The following is a 20,766-nucleotide window of genomic DNA, read 5'->3' as shown; positions in this document are numbered from 1 at the left end:
GAGCTGCTGCTGTGTCCACGGTGGTTAGGCCCCGCCATGAGGCATCCGAGGGGGGCTTTCATTATTTGCCAGATCCAGTCTTCCGCTTGGCCTGCACGTGACCAGGTGTTGAGGCGAAGGGGAAGCTAGAGGTGCCATGTGAAGGAAGGTTTGCTAGACGTGTGACTTCGGTCAGTTAGGCCCTGCAAGCACCCGGTCTTCCAGTAGAGACTACAAGTGTTTTCTCCTGCATTTCAGTACAAGGCGTGCTTCAGGCCACATGCTAAGAATCATGCTTGTACTTGTATAGGGAGGGTATATATATTTTAATTGGTATCAGCAGGATTACAAAATATGGCAAAGATTACAGCACAGGAACTCTGTTTCATCCAGACTGCAGGGTCATCTCTTGCATAAAGGTGTAACGTGACTAGTGCATAGGGGATTTCACGCTGTTACAAGGTTTTCCATGGGTGCAAATGGGCCTGGTTTGCAGTTACGGGATAGGCCAAAGGAGGGCTTTTTACTAAGGGTGTCAGCAGTGGCCCACATGCAGCAGGCGCGCATTGGAGCAACTCTGCGACAAAGTTGTAAGAGTGGAGTTGGAGACAGATGTAACCTCTAACAATTGCAGTATAGATCTTGCACAGTCTCATGATTACAGAGCTGTAGCAATTTTCAATTTCTCTCTAGGAAGCCATATCGGTTGCTTATTTGCCTATGCAACTATCAGCCTTTGACAAAGGCAATATTAGGACTGGCAATGGGTCCAAGGTTACAGGTTGTTGAATTAGAGGGATACTGGACAGAAGAGCCAGAACTGTGTGGCACACTGGGCTAAGAAAAGATTGCAGCTTAAATGTTTGAATCCAATGCCTAAGATAGGAGCAACGCCCAGGCCAGAATCACTGGGCCAGCGGGTGGCTTGACGATGTATGTTCTTCTCAGAAACAAGCAGGTACTCTGGCCCAGAGTACCTGCACTGCTAACTTTCCATTTTAGCACTGGGGATACCGTATAATACTAGTGCAGCATGGTCGAGTGCCATGGCATACCAGACTGTTCAGGTACTATTACACTACCCATATGTGCCTATGCTCCACCTTGACCGTACTCCTGACGGATACAGTTACTGGGGCCTTTGCCTGCTTCTAGCCTTCAAGACCCGAGGTACGGCCAAGTCAGGAGTAGGGATCCTAATTTTGGGACAGCGGGGTTCATTCCGCTTTCCACTTGGGAGCTGCAGTCTTTCAAGTTAGAATATTCCTTCGGTCAATCTGAAGAGCATCAACTTCTAAAACTAAGCAGGAGGAGGGGGTCGAAGCATGGGGTCAGCTGGGCTCACCATCTGACAGACGTCAGCCCTCAGAGGAGAAACATGGGAGAATACGCTTGAGAGTCTTGCACCTGTTTAAACATTGAGGGATTACATAGGGTGAGGAAATGTTTATCTTTTAAATTCCATTATTTATAGGATAGGCAACAAATTACAATATGAGGCAATTCGAAGTTTCAAGAAAGCTGGTCAATGAGCGGGATATTATGACCGGGTCAGGTGGCTCGGTGGACAAAAGCCTCCACTGCAGGGACTGGTGTTCGACCTCACGGTCACAGGTCCAAATCCTGGGGAGTACACTCAGCCTTTCATCCACCTGAGGTTGATAAATTGAGTACCAGTGAGTTGGGTAACAGGAACCTTCTGTTTTAGACCCGAGATACCTAGAGGTGTACGCGCGCTCTTTAGGTTATGTTATTGTTTTGGATTAGAGAGATAGGGAGACCCGATACGGACGAATGAAACAGAGTGCAGAACAATTCTAGATCCAGAAATAAGGGATCAGACTTCCCTATGATTTCGTCTGGCTCCGCACCGAGCACGGACGGAGCTAAGCACTACACACAGTTTTAAAGGGCATTCCTCCTCTGCCTGCTGTGGCTCTGCCGAACTAGCTGCTTGCGATATCTGCTGTTTTCTTTTGTGCCTGTGGGGCTGTGAGTGGTCCCGGGTTCTCGCAAATCACAGCCAGTCTTGTTGGTATCGCATCTCACACTAGGGTGCACCTTGTTACTGGAAGGCCAGTGTATGCCATCTGCTGTACTTGCCTTGTTATATCTAATTCACTGCAGCTTCAGCTGGTTTGGGGCCAACATCTCAGCAACCAAATTTCAGAGTGAATTTCAAGTGCAGCTTTCGCTGGTGGGCTCAATGAGAGTTTCTGTGGTGGAGTGGTGTTGCCACATACAGCCACATGCATAGGTTCCACTTCAGGACCAGGAGGAAGCAGATTTTGGGGTCAGCTGGGTATACCTCCAAGGGGTGGTTTTCGTATACCTCCAGGGGGTTGCTTTCGGAGTTGAGGGTCCTCCTGACCTGGATGGCTGCTCAGCATCCGAAGTCTCTTGCATACTGCCTGTCCTGGGTTCCCCAATTTCATCACCTCAGAGACATTTAGGTATGTCCTGGTTCATTGCGTTGCTTATTAAGGTTTGCATTGCAAGACATCCATTGCTTAAGGCCACTTGCTCCCAATTGCATCAGAAGCTGGGCAGGCATGTATCTTCTTGGAGACAGTCACCAACGTATATATGTCTTTTGGTCCACGGTAGAAGGACACGTACGCTCACTGTATACCAACGGGAGCAATAGGGGATGAAGTGCAACAGGGTAGAGGGACACGTACGCTCATGGTATGCTAACTGGAGCGACAGGGGATGTAGTGCCACAGAGTGGCACGACAAAATTATTTTGAACCTGCAGGAGCACATTTGGTTAGGTGCAGGCTAATTAGGCCATTTAGTTTTGTGGTGTTTGGTGTATCATCCGCACGAGTTAGCCTCTGTGGTGCTCATTGATAAGCTATACGTATTGTAAGTTTGAAGGGACTATTGGCCTATTTTCTGACTTGCCCTTGTCCATTATTCGTTCCTGCTCCCTCAGAGCCGGGTGTCACAGATGGTACCCTTACCTTTAAAAGAGGTTCCTTTAACATGCCTTGCCAGGACATCGACACACACGTCATTCAAACGGAAACCTGTATACAGGACAAATACTGAAACCACGGGCTGGGGGGTGCATTTGGCCAATAATCCTCTTAGAGATGCTGCGGCAGGGTGTTGCCAGAGGTTTGGGGTGGACAGGCAAGTGGGATTCCGGGGATAATGAAGCGAACTAGGGCTATTGCTGGTTAAGCACCAGGGGCCACTGTTGGGCAGCAGGGAGGGTGTACCTGGGATCAAACTACAGTAAGTAAGCCTGGTGGGTGGTGTACGTTGTCACTCCTATATAGGGTGCAGTGACGGCAATGTGTGCACAATACAAACATCACTCAAGCCAGATTTGACATCATCCAGTAGTTTAGCAAGCAAGAGGGCGGTGCAATTGTCGTGCCCAACTCAGCAAAGTACTTGCACACTCGACCCGTGGCTATGTGACAGGTGCTTCAGTTAATGTATTCCCTGCCCAGTTAGCCAGTCGAGCTAGGCAGGTTGGGTAAGCTGACAGCTACTAGGGTGCTGCTGCCTCAGAGTTGGGGAAACAAGGTATTATAGCACTAAAAGGCTACAATGGTTTTAGTAAAGTTGGCATGTCCTTTCAAGCGGAGGTAGGTAGCTGACTAGCACTAGGAGGGGACATCAGCCGGCAAGCACAGCAGTTATACATCGCAGGCAGAAGGTGAGGGGCCAGCATGCAGGATGGCCATGTTATGATGCAGAAGACGGGGGGGTCTGGTGCGATGCCAGGGCACTACTTAGCCATAATCGGTCAGAAGGGTACAGTGCCAGGGGCAGTGCGATTCCTGAAGCTAGCTATGGGATATCATGGGTTGTCATTCCTTAGAGCGGGCGTTGTGACCCCTAGGAGGCCTGGCCACCCGCCCTTCAGGAGTACTGACTCGGGCCGACAGCTCGCCCATTACCAAGGTTCAGGTTGAGCAGGTAATGCAGGCATGCCTTACAATGCCAGACAATGCTGGTCATGGCAAGAGCTTTGGCAGTCGCTCTTTCAAGAGGGTCAGCGATGCCCTGTTTTCAGCTACCTTCCACCTGGCTTACTTCGGTGCCCTGAAAATCGGCGGGTTTAGGGCAAGTTGCAGGGTGCAGGATTATTAGGTAAATTATGTGCAAGCTGGATTCGTTGTATAGAATGGTGTGCAGTGCCCAACAATGGGTGTTTAACAACCTTGCATTTCTTTTCTTGGCCAGGATCAATGGTTTCGGCGAAGGGCCTTCCGTGCATCCTGGGGGTGGAACGACGGGCGAAATTCAAGAAATGGAGGCATGGGTTTTCCACCACTGAGTTAATTTGGTTGGCGGGCTCAGGCATGCGCTAGCACAGCTTGCTGCAGAAGCTGCGGCACAGACAGGGGGGGGTGTCTCCCCCTCCCTCATTTTGCCATATACCTGGGAGGCAATCATTTGACTTTCCTGGGTAGTAGGGCACTGCGGCCACAAATGATTTCTTCCGGCTGTAAGTTAAGCAACCAATTGTGGACAGGGGTGTTATGATGGGCAAAGAGAACCCCACTGGTAGTATGGTGAGGAGCCCGGGCAGGGGGGTGTGGAAACCTCACGCAGGAGAGTTAACAGTGCCATGCGCAGAGTCATGGGCCTGCGGCATGCAAAGTCCTCGGAGCTTTGAAGAGGATGGGGTGCACCTGTCCAGAGTGGGCATGGACTTGTTTTGCTGGACCTAGGAAAGGCCCTGGAAGCAGCAGGATGAAGGTAAAGATGCCTACCTTGGTGGGGGGCCCTAGTTGTGACGGTGGCCACACCCAGAGCTGTGGAGGAGTTACAGGGTGATCCAGAGGCTGTAAGATACAGAGGGGTACCCTCTGCAGGAGCACAACAAGGGTGCAAAGGCCAAATGTCGGCAGGGATGTGCTCGCGTTGTCCCCTGGGACAGCGACGGTGCCCCGTTAGTCCTACGGGCGGTTGTGGACATGAGCAACCGGGGGCTGCCTGGAACACTACGCCCCTTCGGGGACGTGAGTGAGGGGGTGGACTGGCGGTCCACCGGTGGGAGGGGTTTGCCTCTCCTCCAAAATTGGTAAGCACAGATTGGCAACAGCCAAGATGTAATTTGGCTCATCAGGTGGGCAGGCAGCGGAGGGGTTTGCCTGCCCTTGGATCGCCCGTAAGATAACCCACCATGTTGGCATATTTGTTATGCAAATAAACCTGCAGCAATTTTCTCCACAAACAAGGTGTTGTGTGGTTTATTTCCAAATAACTGCTGTATGTGGGATGGGGAGTGTTGCCAATATTGGCACTATTTGTTTTTCCATCATAATTTCGGGACTCCTGGACCAATACTTTGCATTTCCATTTCACTCCTGCTCAGTTATTGATCATGTGATTGTTTCCTCTAATATTGTTTCCTGTTGTGCTCCACCTAGGATTGAAGTAACTACCCTAAGTGACCATAACTGTATTATCCTGGAAACAACCTTTTGGGCTGACAGCTGTGTTAAAATGGGCGCTGTGGTCTCTAACATCGAACCATATAGGTTAAATAGTGTGCGCTTGAGATGGGATGGGGATAAAGCTAGTGATTTAATTGGCTTTATTGTGAGGGACAGCGTACCTAGTATTAGTATTATTTTCGAAAACCCTACTGATGAATTGCAGGTTTTAAATGCTTTTATGGATATCAATGTAATTATTGAGGCCAGATTTACTAAAACCAAGGGGGGCCAGCGTAGCAATGCTCCAAGATGGTTTGACCATGAGTGCACTCGCCTATTGACTGAATTAAAAATTGCGCTTGCCAAAAAACCTAGGGATACTGAGTCTGTAGTGAAATTAAGACGGGATTACAAGCTTGCTTTAAGGCGAAGGAAGAGTGAGCTACAGCAGTTGGCATGGGACTCGCTTAATCAAGCAGCTGAATTTTCCAACAGTACCCTGTTTTGGGCCACCGTTAATTCTCCTTTTATTAAGGATGAGAACACCCCAATGTTAACTTCCAATGTTTCTGGTGATGACTGGGTTACCCACTTTTCCAATATTTTTTATTCTAACAGTTGTATTGATTCCTGCCATAATAGATGGCCTATTCCACCATTAAGCATTACTGTTAGTGAGCTTGAATCCGGCATTTATGCTAGTAAAGGGGGTAAAGCCCAGGGCCCAGACGGGGTGCCTATTGATGTGTATAAAGTGGCCCCTGATATGTGGAGCCCCCTGTTGGCCACAGTTTTTAATGCTGCTATATGTACTGAGCCGCCCGAAACATGGGGGGAATCTATTATCATTCCAATACATAAAAAAGGCAGTAGGTCCGATGCTAAAAACTATCGGCCAATTTCACTTCTAGATTCGTCGGTCAAGATCATGAGCAGAATTATGCTCGTGAGGTTAGAGGAATGGGCCGAGCAAGAGGGTATCCTTGCTGATAGTCAGTACGGATTTAGAAAGGGCAGGGGCACACTTGATCAGTGTTTAAATCTTGATCTATTGATTGGGAAATATACTGATGCCAAGTTAGGCTCACTTTACCTCTGTTTTGCGGACCTCAGTAGCGCATTTGATATGGTTGACCATACGATTTTATGGCCAACCTTGTTGCAGTTAGGTGCTCCAGAAGGTATAATTTATTTTCTGGCCAGGCTGTATGGGAATTTAAAAACTTGTGTGCGCTTTGGGACCAAAGGTGAATGTACCCCCAAATTTAGCGTGAAAAGAGGTATTATTAGACAGGGCTGCGTATTGGCCCCCCTTCTTTTTATCTTATTTATTAACGGAATCGACGCAATTTTAAAAACAATTCAAGCAGATGCCCCATTGATTAAAGGTTCTCCCGTGCCAGTGTTGTTATACGCTGATGACGCTGTCCTACTATCTAGAACTCCTTTAGGATTGCAGCGTCTGATCGATAGATTTTCTTCTTTTATTAAGGACAGGAGGTTGACCATTAACAAGAAGAAAACGTATATTATGATTTGTGGGGCCAAAAGTAAAAAGAAAAGTAAATCTGCTAATTTTTCCTTTTTTATTGATAAGGATAAGGTGCTCCAGGTGGATACCTTTTGCTACCTCGGTATCACCTTCTCTAATGATAGAAAATGGCTCAACGAATTCAAAAATATCCGTATTAAAATGGCTAAAAATGCTCATGGTGTTTTCAGATTTGCTGCGAAGGTTGGGGATCGACGTACCAGGGATATGCTTAAGATCTATCAAGCTAGGTGCGTTAGTATTGCCCTGTATGGGGCTGGCGTTTGGGGCTATTTTCCTGCCCATTTTTTGCAGTTAGAGGAAAATGCATTTCTAAAAAAACTTTTGTTATTACCGCCCACTGCTTGTATTGATCTTACCCATCGAGAGCTTGACATTAATTTTCTTACCGATCAATTATCTTTGAGGCCACTTATGATCTGGTGTTCTATTTGGCTTCAAGAAGAAAAAACTCTTGATAGATCGGTCATTGAGGACTGCCTCTCGCTGGATACATTTCTTAATATACCATGGTTAAAATATGTCGTCAAGTGTTTCTATGAGATTTTTAATTTAAATATCTTGGCGGATCCTAACTCTGCATCTTTAATAACGAAACAAGAGCTGAAAACAAATTTTCTGGCATTTGCCGCAAGGAAACGGGCCATTGCCAATGGTTCTCTATCTACTGTTTTGTTCTACAATAAGCATAACCTTGTTGAAGGTTTTCCTACTTATTTAGTTTGGGTAACGAGGCCATCCCATAAGTTTGTGCTGTCTAGATTGAGGTTCGGTATTGTCCATCATCTAGTGGCCCTGCCAACATTAAAGAAATATCCGCAGGGGCCCTGTATGTGTGATGGCGTTTCCAAACAGAGCACTGTGCACTTTCTCCTTATCTGTAAACTGTACATGAATTTTCATATTGCCTATTTAAAACCTATGTTTTGTAAATATGGTATACGTACAGTTAACCATGCTATGAGTTTAGTTTTTACCTTACAATACGTCGATATCTGTTTTTTTACTGCCATGTTTTTAACTCAATCTATTAAGGCCAGGAAAAGTATGTGCTTTTAAATTCATTATACTTGTCATTTGTAGGTTTTGAATTGCAATTTGTTATATTTGTAACATTGAAATGTATTTTTTATTTTATTATTGTTGTGCTTTTATGGTCATTTTATATGCACCGAATAAAGCTTCATGAATTGAATTGAATTGCATTTCCATTTTAGTTTTCCTATAGTACGTTTGCATGTCATTTACACTTAATGTCGGAATTCTAAAGTGTTTTTTGTATGGCTAAGTTGTTATACAGTCCACGCCTACGTGTAAGATTACACTCTGTGGCGTGAGTTCACCTCTGTAGGGCTGTGCTGTTGGCACATGGGCTCAGCTCACACCTCGACTCTGACCCCTCTCCCCAGAGTGTTCTGGGATCTTTCTTCCGTCCTCTAAGACGGAATCAATTATCCTCATCTTCAGGACATGACAAAGTTGTGATCATGATTGTTGCGCCCACCATAGGGCATGAGATGTGGCATGGAATGCCCAGCATCCTATTAGGAATGAAACATCATGAAAAAACAGAATCGAGACACAACCAGGACGCATTTCTTTCCAGAAGCCTGAACGTGTTGGTCTTTGGGGCACGGCTTGTGACTTGTCTCACATTACGGAATTATGGTGTGAGTCACATAAGTGGGTTGTCTGCTTCCCTCTACACCAGTCCTGGAACAATTGGTCCATATGTCTACACTTGGTATCAATGCGCTTGGACTACAAAAAGGCGGTCTATGGAATACTGCTCTCCGGACTGGGCAAGAAAGTCTCGGGAGGCCATAACACAAAGCTACCTAATACTATATAGTGGCATGTTTAAGAGGGTTACACCCACAATCCAAGTTCTTCAGAAATGTGCAATTGTTCATTTTCATGCTATCCCTCCAAAGATGGAATCCAGGCCTGTGGATCACTGAAGCAAAACTGGGCAGCCATCTTTGAATGGATACCAAGCCGCCTTATGTTGCCCTTTCTATCTAGTGTGTGTATACATTTTCCCCCCTTACACTTTGTGTGATACCTGATTCCAAAGCCCTCTCACTCCATAGATGCTCTTCCGCTGTGCTTATGCATACCCACACTCTGCACATATTTTCACTTAGTACATACATGTCCACATTCCTCATGTAATACACCTTAGGCATTCCCACGCTTCTAATGCACTCTGGGCCACTCGTGAACTTTCCACAATGTTCAAGCCTTCCCACACTTCTCATGGACTTCCACACTGTTCATGCACTTCTATGCAGATCATGCACTAACACAGTAATCGTGGGCTTCCGTACTCAGCTCATACAATTGCACACCACCCACGTACTTCCCACGTTACTCACGCTCTTGTCACGTGCTGCATATATTTCAACATAGATCATACATGTCCAAGTTGTTCATGTATTTTAACACTGCTTATCCTTACCCACACTCCTCCGGAACCTGTTACTCTAATCTTCCACATGGCGCACAGACTTCAATAGTATTTATGCATATCTATATCGCTCATTCACTGACATACTATGCACCTAAACAGTGCTCAGGCTTTTACACGCTAGTCTTGTGCTTCTGTGCCACTCGTGCACTAACACACTACTCATGCAGTTAATGCAAGTCAAGCAGTTACACCCGGATCATGTGTTTCCACAACGCTCACGCAATTCTTAGCACATTCTTTTAAAGTGCTTCTACACTGCCCATGCACCTTCATGGTGGCCATGTGCTTCCACACTGCTCGTGCACTTCTATGCTGATCATGTGCTTCAACATGGCTTATACACTTACATCCTAGGAATCTGTTTCCACACCTCACATGTACTTACGTGTTGCTGGCCATTTGCTTCTATGAAGTTCATGCACGCACACACACATGCACACTGGTCATGTGCTTCCACACCACACATGCACTTATATGCTTACAAGCTGGTTGTGCTTCCATGACGCTCATGCACACACACGCTGGTCTGGTGCTTCTGTTATATTCCATATAGGTACCCTATATAGGCGCAGATAACACTGCAACCTTTCACCTATATTCTTCCCTACATTACATACATAACGGTTCTTGGGGACTGACTTTTCACCTAGATACGACACTGCATTCAGAACACAGGTTTTTCCCTAGTTCGAATCTCATACATTATGCATGAGGTTTCTTGGGAGCACAGCAGGACTACCATCTCCTGTATAATAGCTCTGTATAAAGTTCAGGCCCGACGTCATCCTTTAGGCCAACACAGTAACACAGCAAGGTAGGACCCCTGGGTAGACCTGTGGGTATATATACATCATATCTTGCTTAGAAGGACAGAGGGGACCGAGACTTCCCTGCTGACACACTGACCAGAGACGCTGAGGTTCCTGCATGCAGAAACTCCAGCTTGCTGTGCTCTAACATCCCTCGCGGGTGTCCAACTCGAGACCAGGGCAGGGTCCCATATTCTCTCATTCTCAGGCTATGGGGTTGACTAGATCCTAGAGGGATTCTTGGCATGACACCTACACAGATGCTAGGTACATTTAGGTACATCTCGTTAGGGTGACATCGTAGGAGTACGCATTTTTTTTCATGCATTTTATGTACTTGTATATATCCATGATTACTGCAGAATGGTAGAACTGTACCATCCTTTTACTTTCATAGTACTACTAATCATATATCTCTGCAACTGTCTAATGGTTGATACAGCTCATCTATACTACACTAGAATAACAACTGTTCAATAAATTCTTATTGACAAATGCCAGCCTGTTTATTCTGTGTATCTCTCTGAGACAAACTAAGTGAGCACGAGTGACTGAGCGAAAGGTAGCATATTGTTTCCCCGATTCTGAGGGATCAGGGTTGTCATGTTCCGAGGTTGCCAGAGTCTATTCTCTCCTTGGTAAGAGGAGATTCTAGTGGCACTGAGAGCTAGCTGATTCAGACAGGCTAACATATCCGGTGGGGGTGCATGGAATCAGTCTGCCACCAATCCCACAGTTTATGTTCTCCAAATGTGCAGATCCTATATAGGTTATATAGGAACTACACAACACTTCCACACTACACATGCAGTTACATGCTGCTGGTCATGTGCTTCCATTAAGCTTATGCACATGTGCACACACACGTTGGTCTTGTGCTTCCACACCACATATGCAGTTACATGCTGGTCGTGTTTCCATGACGTTCATGCACACACATGCAGGCCACATGGTTCCACACTACACATGCAGTTACATGCTGCTGGTCATGTGTTTCCATTAAGCTTATGCACATGTGCACACACACGTTGGTCTTGTGCTTCCACACCACACATGCAGTTACCTGCTGGTCGTGTTTCCATGACGTTCATGCACACACATGCAGGCCACATGGTTCCACACTACACATGCAGTTACATGCTGCTGGTCATGTGTTTCCATTAAGCTTATGCACATGTGCACACACACGTTGGTCTTGTGCTTCCACACCACACATGCAGTTACATGCTGGTCGTGTTTCCATGACGTTCATGCACACACATGCAGGCCACATGGTTCCACACGACACATTCACTTGCTGCTGGTCATGTGCTTCCACACCGCGCATGCTCTTTCCGGTCACTCATGCCTTTCCGTGGTACTGATGTGTGCTCTTCTACCGGGGCACCATGTTTCAATTCTCACCAAAAAGAAAGATGACCAGTGCGAACAGGATAAGGTAGAGGATGGGCTTCCTGCGGCTCTGGTTCTTCTGTGTGACCAGCGTGGACGCCATTTCCCTGACGAAGGAGCTCTCCATCTCTTCTTCGTGATCCATCCTCACCTCCACGCCGTTCGCCTCGAGCTCGTCGACGTTCTTGTAGACGGAGTAGGAATGACGCGACTTTGGGTTGGGGCCCTGAGTTGGAAGAGCAGAATGGAGGTGGTCAGATCCTGAAAGGAGGTTGTGGGAACACACATCAGGCAATATCAACAGAAAAATGAGAGCAAATGGGGTGGGAGGTGGTTGAAAAACTGTCTGCCATTGGTCATGCTCTTCTGATGGGTTATTTCTGTGGTCGACAAAGAATGAACTCCCTAAAGGTGTGCTATAAAAGTGTTGTTATTCTTCATTACTGAAGGAGTGCCAAAACAGAAAGGGAAAGCTGTAAGGTTGGGGTTTTGTGATTTTGTTTTCTGTTAACCCCTGTCCCCTGGTGTCTTGGACAGCACTCTGCTGCCTTTTGGATAGGTTTGTGCAACACAAATACCACATACATACATAAGTCTTCCCATAATTCCAAACCATCTACTTTATGGATTTTCCATGACAGACATTTGTTTTCCTATTGTGTTTGTTTAAATTCCTTCTCATGGAAGTCAGTTCGCAAAAATAGCTGAGATAGTGGAAGGGGCATTGCCTTCTCTTTGACCCCTGATGACATCACAGGGTTGACTCTGTTTCCCATCCTTAACCCCTCAATAATCTTCCATTTGCTGCTGATGCTCAAAAGAAAGGACAAAAAGTGGAATTACATTAAATAAACTTGGCTCCGATAGACATACTTTCTGCTCCTGCCTTCATGACTCCTTATACCAGAGAGGGAAAGGGCGGTGCCCGGGGCACCAAGAGGCAAGCCATGGGTAGTAGACGCTATACCTGGCTACCTCTAAGTGGTGCTGATGCTGCCTCTGGCTAGTGCACTTCCATGAGGAAATGAAATCTGTTCTTCTGCTACCAGATGGCCTTCCAAGAGAACCTCCCAAAGTTAGAATGTATGCTCCTGGTGTACATTCTGGTTGACTAGTTACTAACTGCATCTCCTGGATACAGTTGCAATGAGTTGCTTTACGGCTATCGGAATACGTGTGACCAACGAAAAAAATCAAGAGAAGTTGTACAAGTGAAATAAAGGTACCAACCAATTCCAAGATGTAATTGGTGTCACTGGCACTTTAGTTAACATCCAAAGACTTGGAAGTCAGCAACTGGACCCAGTAGAAACCATTTGTAACTGGTACGCTGGAATTGCCACCTGGGTACCAATGGCAGAGTTACCAGTGTACTGCTACTTTACACATGCTTGGGTGGAGCCTCTCCAATGGAGCCCATGAGGGTTTGCCCTGAGTGATGTGTCACCAGCACATTGAGGGATAAGACAGCTCCCTCCTCTGATCACACACACACGCACATATAAGAGATGGGTTTTATGAAACAGAACAGTTGCACATTGGTCCTTATTGTAGACAACGTAGAACAGTTCCAAATGAACCCTCATGTAAATATAGTCAGAAAATCAATACTATATAAGGGTACTCAATATATGTCCCTGATTTCGCATTCTTTGTTGTGTGACCGCATGAAAAAGGAAACGGTCAGTAGTGAGACAGAGATCCCCTTATACACACTCTTTTATCTGATATATGTGGTGGGAGACAATGTGTGAAAATCTTAAAGCCTGAAGAAGGTGGTGAATCCAATTATACCACCGAAACGCGTCGCTTGCTTTGGTTTACAACAGCACCTAAGTAGTATTTGATTTGGACAAATAAGTATAAAAGAAAAAATGTAATTCAATATTTTCTTGAATTCATTATAAAAATCTGCATTTATACTTGGAGTGTTGTTATAATCTATTGTGTTTTGAGAATTTACTTTTATTAGTTTTTTGTACTCTCCCTATTTTGTGCAATGAAATATTTTTAGTGTACATATATATGTGTTTTTTATTGAAACAAAGAAGTTTTTTTGATCAAGTCCATGAAGATTTAAGAATAAAATATTTATAGAATTTATATTATGATTTTGGTCTCTATTTGGTGCTAACAAAGGAATGATTGGAGTGGTTTGAGAGTTACGTTGGTATGATATAAATAAAAGAGTCCAAAGGGATTACTTCTTTTGACAGAAGTGTCATGGAAGGTCTGCCAAAAAACTGGAGGATCCTATACTTGGGCCTCCAGCGGTGGAGCTGTATCCTGTGGTAGATCCTATACCCATTGCCTCCATCAGTGAAATTGTATCCTGTGGTACATCCTATACCCATGCCTCCAGCGGTCGAGCTGTATCCTGTGATCCTGTATCTATGCCTCAGGTGGTAGAACTGTATCCTGTGGTAGATCCTATACCCATGCCTCCATCAGTGGAATTGTATCCTGTGGTACATCCTATACCCATGCCTCCAGCGGTTGAGCTGTATCCTGTGATCCTGTATCTATGCCTCCGGTGGTAGAACTGTATCCTGTGGCAGATCCTGTATCCAAGCCTCCAGGGGTGTAACTATCCCCTGTGATAGATCTTGAATCCATGCCTCCAGCGGTGGAACTGTATCCTGTGATAGATCTTGTACCCATGCCTCCAGTGGTAGAAATGTATCCTTTTGCGTATCCCGCATTGATGTCTCCAGCAGTGAAACTGTATCCTGTGGTAGTTCATGCATCCATGCCTACAGCAGTGGCGCTGAATCCTGTGGTGGGTCCTGTATCCATGGATCCAAAGGTATAACTATCCCCTGTGGTAGATCCTGTATCCATGCCTCCAGCGGTGCAGCTGTATCCTTTCGCGTATCCCGCATTGATGCCTCCAAAGGTGTAATTATCCTGTGGTGAATCCTGTATTCATGCCTCCATTAAATGAACTGTATCCTGTGGTGAATCCTGTATCCATGCCTCCATTAGATGAACTGTGTCCTGTGGTGAATCCTGTATCCATGCCTCCATTAGATGAACTGTATCCTGTGGTGAATCCTGTATCCATGCCTCCATTAGATGAACTGTATCCTGTGGTGGATCCTGTATCCATGCCTCCATTAGATGAACTGTATCCTGTGGTGAATCCTGTATCCATGCCTCCATTAGATGAACTGTATCCTGTGGTGGATCCTGTATCCATGCCTCCATTAGATGAACTGTATCCTGTGGTGGATCCTTAACCATGCCTCCATTAGATGAACTGTATCCTGTGGTGAATCCTGTATCCATGCCTCCATTCGATGAACTGGATCCTGTGGTGGATCCTGTATCCATGCCTCCATTAGATGAACTGTATCCTGTGGTGGATCCTTAATCATGCCTCCATTAGATGAACTGTATCCTGCGGTGAATCCTGTATCCATGCCTCCATTAGATGAACTGTGTCCTGTGGTGAATCCTGTATCCATGCCTCCATCAGATGAACTGTATCCTATGGTGAATCCTGTATCCATGCCTCCATTAGATGAACTGTATCCTGTGGTGAATCCTGTATCCATGCCTCCATTCGATGAACTGGATCCTGTGGTGGATCCTGTATCCATGCCTCCATTAGATGAACTGTATCCTGTGGTGGATCCTTAACCATGCCTCCATTAGATGAACTGTATCCTGTGGTGAATCCTGTATCCATGCCTCCATTAGATGAACTGTGTCCTGTGGTGAATCCTGTATCCATGCCTCCATTAGATGAACTGTATCATGTGGTGGATCCTGTATCCATGCCTCCATTAGATGAACTGTATCCTGTGGTGAATCCTGTATCCATGCCTCCATTCGATGAACTGGATCCTGTGGTGGATCCTGTATTCATGCCTCCATTAAATGAACTGTATCCTGTGATCCTGTATCCATGCCTCCATTAGATGAACTGTATCCTGTGGTGAATCCTGTATCCATGCCTCCATTCGATGAACTGGATCCTGTGGTGGATCCTGTATCCATGCCTCCATTAGATGAACTGTATCCTGTGGTGGATCCTTAACCATGCCTCTATTAGATGAACTGGATCCTGTGGTGGATCCTGTATCCATGCCTCCATTAGATGAACTGTATCCTGTGGCGGATCCTGTATCAATGCCTCCATTAGATGAACTGTATCCTGTGTTGGATCCTGTATCCATGCCTCCATTAAATGAACTATATCCTGCGGTGAATCCTGTATCCATGCCTCCATTAGATGAACTGTATCCTGTGGCTGATTCTGTAGTCAAGCCTCCAGAGTTGTAACTATCCCCTGCGGTGGATCCTGTATCCATGCCTCCATTAGATGAACTGTATCCTGTGGCAGATTCTGTAGTCAAGCCTCCAGAGTTGTAATTATCCCCTGTGGTGGATCCTGTATCCATGCCTCCATTAGATGAACTGTATCCTGTGTTGGATTATGGATCCTGTATCCATGCCTCCATTAGATGAACTGTATCCTGTGGTGAATCCTGTATCCATGCCTCCATTAGATGAACTGTATCCTGTGGCGGATCCTGTATCAATGCCTCCATTAGATGAACTGTATCCTGTGGTGAATCCTGTATCCATGCCTCCATTAGATGAACTGTATCCTATAGTGAATCCTGTATCCATTAGATGAACTCTAGCCTGTGGTGGATCCTGTATCCATTAGATGAACTGAATCCTGTGGTGGATCCTGTATCCATGCCTCCATTAGATGAACTGTATCCTGTGGTGAATCCTGTATCCATGCCTCCATTAGATGAACTGTATCCTGTGGTGGATCCTGTATCCATGCCTCCATTAGATGAACTGTATCCTGTGGTGGATCCTTAACCATGCCTCCATTAGATGAACTGTATCCTGTGGTGAATCCTGTATCCATGCCTCCATTAGATGAACTGTGTCCTGTGGTGAATCCTGTATCCATGCCTCCATCAGATGAACTGTATCCTGTGGTGAATCCTGTACCCATGCCTCCATTAGATGAACTGTATCCTGTGGTGAATCCTGTATCCATGCCTCCATTCGATGAACTGGATCCTGTGGTGGATCCTGTATCCATGCCTCCATTAGATGAACTGTATCCTGTGGTGGATCCTTAACCATGCCTCCATTAGATGAACTGTATCCTGTGGTGAATCCTGTATCCATGCCTCCATTAGATGAACTGTATCCTGTGGTGGATCCTGTATCCATGCCTCCATTAGATGAACTGTATCCTGTGGTGAATCCTGTATCCATGCCTCCATTCGATGAACTGGATCCTGTGGTGGATCCTGTATTCATGCCTCCATTAAATGAACTGTATCCTGTGATCCTGTATCCATGCCTCCATTAGATGAACTGTATCCTGTGGTGAATCCTGTATCCATGCCTCCATTCGATGAACTGGATCCTGTGGTGGATCCTGTATCCATGCCTCCATTAGATGAACTGTATCCTGTGGTGGATCCTTAACCATGCCTCTATTAGATGAACTGGATCCTGTGGTGGATCCTGTATCCATGCCTCCATTAGATGAACTGGATCCTGTGGCGGATCCTGTATCAATGCCTCCATTAGATGAACTGTATCCTGTGGTGGATCCTGTATCCATGCCTCCATTAAATGAACTATATCCTGCGGTGAATCCTGTATCCATGCCTCCATTAGATGAACTGTATCCTGTGGCTGATTCTGTAGTCAAGCCTCCAGAGTTGTAAATATCCCCTGCGGTGGATCCTGTATCCATGCCTCCATTAGATGGACTGTATCCTGTGGCAGATTCTGTAGTCAAGCCTCCAGAGTTGTAACTATCCCCTGTGGTGGATCCTGTATCCATGCCTCCATTAGATGAACTGTATCCTGTGTTGGATTATGGATCCTGTATCAATGCCTCCATTAGATGAACTGTATCCTGTGGTGAATCCTGTATCCATGCCTCCATTAGATGAACTGTATCCTGTAGTGAATCCTGTATCCATTAGATGAACTCTAGCCTGTGGTGGATCCTGTATCCATTAGATGAACTGTATCCTGTGGTGGATCCTGTATCCATGCCTCCATTAGATGAACTGTATCCTGTAGTGGATCCTGTATCCATTAGATGAACTGTATCCTGTGGTGGATCCTGTATCCATTAGATGAACTGTATCCTGTAGTGGGTCCTGTATCCATTAGATGAACTGCATCCAGTGGTGGATCCTGTATCCAGGCCTCCAGAGGTGGAGCTGCATATCAGGGGTATCCTCCATGGCCGATGCCCCGTGGATGGAAATCACTCGGGTTATAGTGTGCAGTCGCTGCGGTGTTTGGCACGGTTAGCCCCACAATGACCCTTGGCTAAACTGAATTACTCCTCAGTTCTCCATCACAATCACCAATCCAGGATGGACACTGAACCTTCTTATCAGCAAACGCACCACTGTTAACAGTGCCAAGTCCCTAGAAGCCATCCTAGATAAAAGGCTCAACCTACGATGGTAAATCAACACCATGGCCAGGAATGCGCGATACCAATCGTGTCTCCTCTCGGGAATTCACCGCTACAGCCAGAGCCAGACCTGACAATGCGTGTTCAGTCCCTCATGCTTTCCAGAATCACTCTGGTAACTCCCTCCTGACTTGTCTCCTCAAGATTAATCTCACTCCTCGTAAATCAGTTCTGCGCTCACTCTTATATCAGTTCTACCTCCACAGCATGTTTCGCCTTCGGTGCCAACAGGAATGACCACATGTCATCGATGCTGGTTACACTCCGCTTCTGCCCACTGCAGCCAGGACCATATACTAGGCGGCCTGTATCACTCCTAGCGCCCTACACACATCCATCCGCGTTACCGGGCTGACAAACTCAAGCTATCTGGGGTCACTAGACCAGTGCGAAACGCAGAAGTGCTGCTGCTCGAACCCCCGAACTTTACGAGGCATAGACTTAAGGCTCCACCCTTCTCAGCAAGTGGGACAAGAATATGGGGCTCCCGCCCGAGGCGGAGCTTGGTCAGTGACACTGGGGGGGGGGGGGGGGGGGTTCTTCAGCTTTTCCCACAATAACGCGCTCATAAAATGTTAAAGTACATTATAGGACAAGCAGCGCATATGAGGGGGGCTTAAGGGGCAGTGGAGAGAGGAATGCGGATTGAAAGGGGTCCTTTTTACAGAAAACACAATATTTTGTGAAATAACTAACATTTTTGAAGACTTTCAAAACCGAGAGATGGAAAAGTGCGCGTTTCTTTCTGTGCCCATGTACAAATTCCTTGTGAAATTCGGCAAACACTTCACCATGTGCGACTGAAAGCACCTGTACACACCCATTTACCTGAAAATACATTTATTATGGGGGTGTAACACCCCAAACACCCGCCCGAAGCTATGCCCCTGCTCCTTACCTCCGAACCTGTGCACCACTTACTGCCTCGAAGGTTTTCTTTACATCGGAGCTGAAAGCCCCCCTGCTTCAAAGAGGCCTCATTCTGGCCTCTCTGGTTTAGTCTCTTCACTGGTCGCTGCTTTGAAATCCACCACGTTAACTCCATTTCACTGGACTCCCTCACAGACGTGGCACTAGTCCTCAGATGCAATTGTCTGACTGCCCCATCCTGTGCCAGGCTCCTATGCTCGTGGCTTTAAATCTACCCGTATCTTCGGATAATGAAATACTGCGCCTCTGTAACGATCAGAGTATGGCAATGCGTACCTTATTTAATGACCCAGTTCTATTATAAAGCCTTCTAGCACCTTTGGGTAATGGCAGCACTATGTAACAAGCATTGGCATAGCCAATAAGTCTCTCCTTTTGAACCTCGTGTGTGTAGCTATGACGGACGCCCATCGCAGCGCGGTATCTTCCGCAAACAGCAGTATTTTGGAAACTTTGCGTATGGAAAGAACTTTAAAACGTGCATTTTAGATGTTTGTATTCCATTTACGCATAAATAATACTTGCCCATAAACTAGAAGTGCTTTAAGTCAGAGGAGCTACGCTAAACAAAATGTAAACGTCTAATCCTCTGCTTGTTTGCACGGCACTGGGCCCCCAGCCCACAGCAGTCGACCAGAAAGGAAACCATGCGTATTTGGCTGTACACAAGCTGGCCGCAATTCGGAGCCAGAGCGCAATACATTTACCACAAACTAGTCAAGAAGACACAGCACTGAGTAGACAACAAACTGATGCGAGTTTAAGCTATTGGCATTGTAAATGACAATGCCTTTTATTTATGTTTTAAGAACCAAAACCTAAATAAAAGGCATTGTTATTAACAATGCCAATAGCTCAAACTGCGTAAATGCGAGACCTATTGCATTGCAAATGCTTGTTTTAAAGGCTAGATAACATGAATTCTTCCAAGCAGGTGTGTGTTTGAGTCCACTGTAGCTGATCAGTTGCACATGACCTATAACACATCACCCAGTTTGCTAATGCTGCTCAAACTGTGCCAAATTCGAACCCAATGTGTTATCTACGAAGCTCTACACCCGAATTAGAACACTGTAATGTTGAGAGGTCCAATGAGTCGCCCCGGAAGTCTTATGCATGCTGAGAGCTTTTTTTTTTTTTTTTTTTTTTTTTTAAGACTTGTGCCCTGGGTCTTAGGGGGCGGTTAATGTGGAGTATACGATAATACAAAACACCACAATCGTGCCGGCATTTTATTTTTCCCTATTATATTTTTCTCTTTAAGTTTAATAACTCTAAATTAAGCCTCTGCAGCCGTCGCATGTGCCCTCCTTCCAAAGCTCCACTACATTTTGGGTTTAATAGAGGCACGATATTTTGTTACGATCATAAAACGTCATTGGCACTGCGTATCAGAAACCAAACTCTACTGCACTCGAAAACTCGCACCCAATCAAAAAACACCCCCTACAAACGCAGCAACATCTGGATTAACAATGAGTGGAGCACGTGCCAAATGCTGAATAAAGCACAAATAGAACACATGCGGGTCCTTTCAATTATTATTATTATTATTTAAAATCTTATATAGCGCGCAGCTACCCTTGGGCATCCCGGCGCTTCCAGACATACATCCGATGGTGGTGGAGGACAAAGTTGACGCATTATCCGGGAAACAAAAAGGTTTTAAGACCTTTGCGAAAACGCAGTGTAATTGCACATGGTGAATTACAGACAGATGTCACGCACGGTAAATCGGCATTCCA

The 20,766-nt window shown here is 45.9% G+C and overlaps 1 protein-coding gene across 2 annotated transcripts in view; it reads right to left on the bottom strand.

The window, feature by feature from the left end:
• Nucleotides 1-20,766, bottom strand: part of TFR2 (transferrin receptor 2) — a 250,474-nt gene that overhangs the window by 77,869 nt on the left and 151,839 nt on the right. For both annotated transcript variants that reach the window (XM_085638512.1, XM_085638511.1), the window contains one exon: nucleotides 11,623-11,836. In XM_085638512.1, the coding sequence (XP_085494638.1) occupies nucleotides 11,623-11,836 (214 nt within the window). The remainder of the gene's footprint in view (nucleotides 1-11,622; nucleotides 11,837-20,766) is intronic.

This window comes from Triturus cristatus, chromosome 12 (assembly GCF_964204655.1).
Source record: "Triturus cristatus chromosome 12, aTriCri1.1, whole genome shotgun sequence".
NCBI lineage: Eukaryota > Metazoa > Chordata > Amphibia > Caudata > Salamandridae > Triturus > Triturus cristatus.
This window is presented reverse-complemented; position numbering and strand designations above follow the sequence as displayed.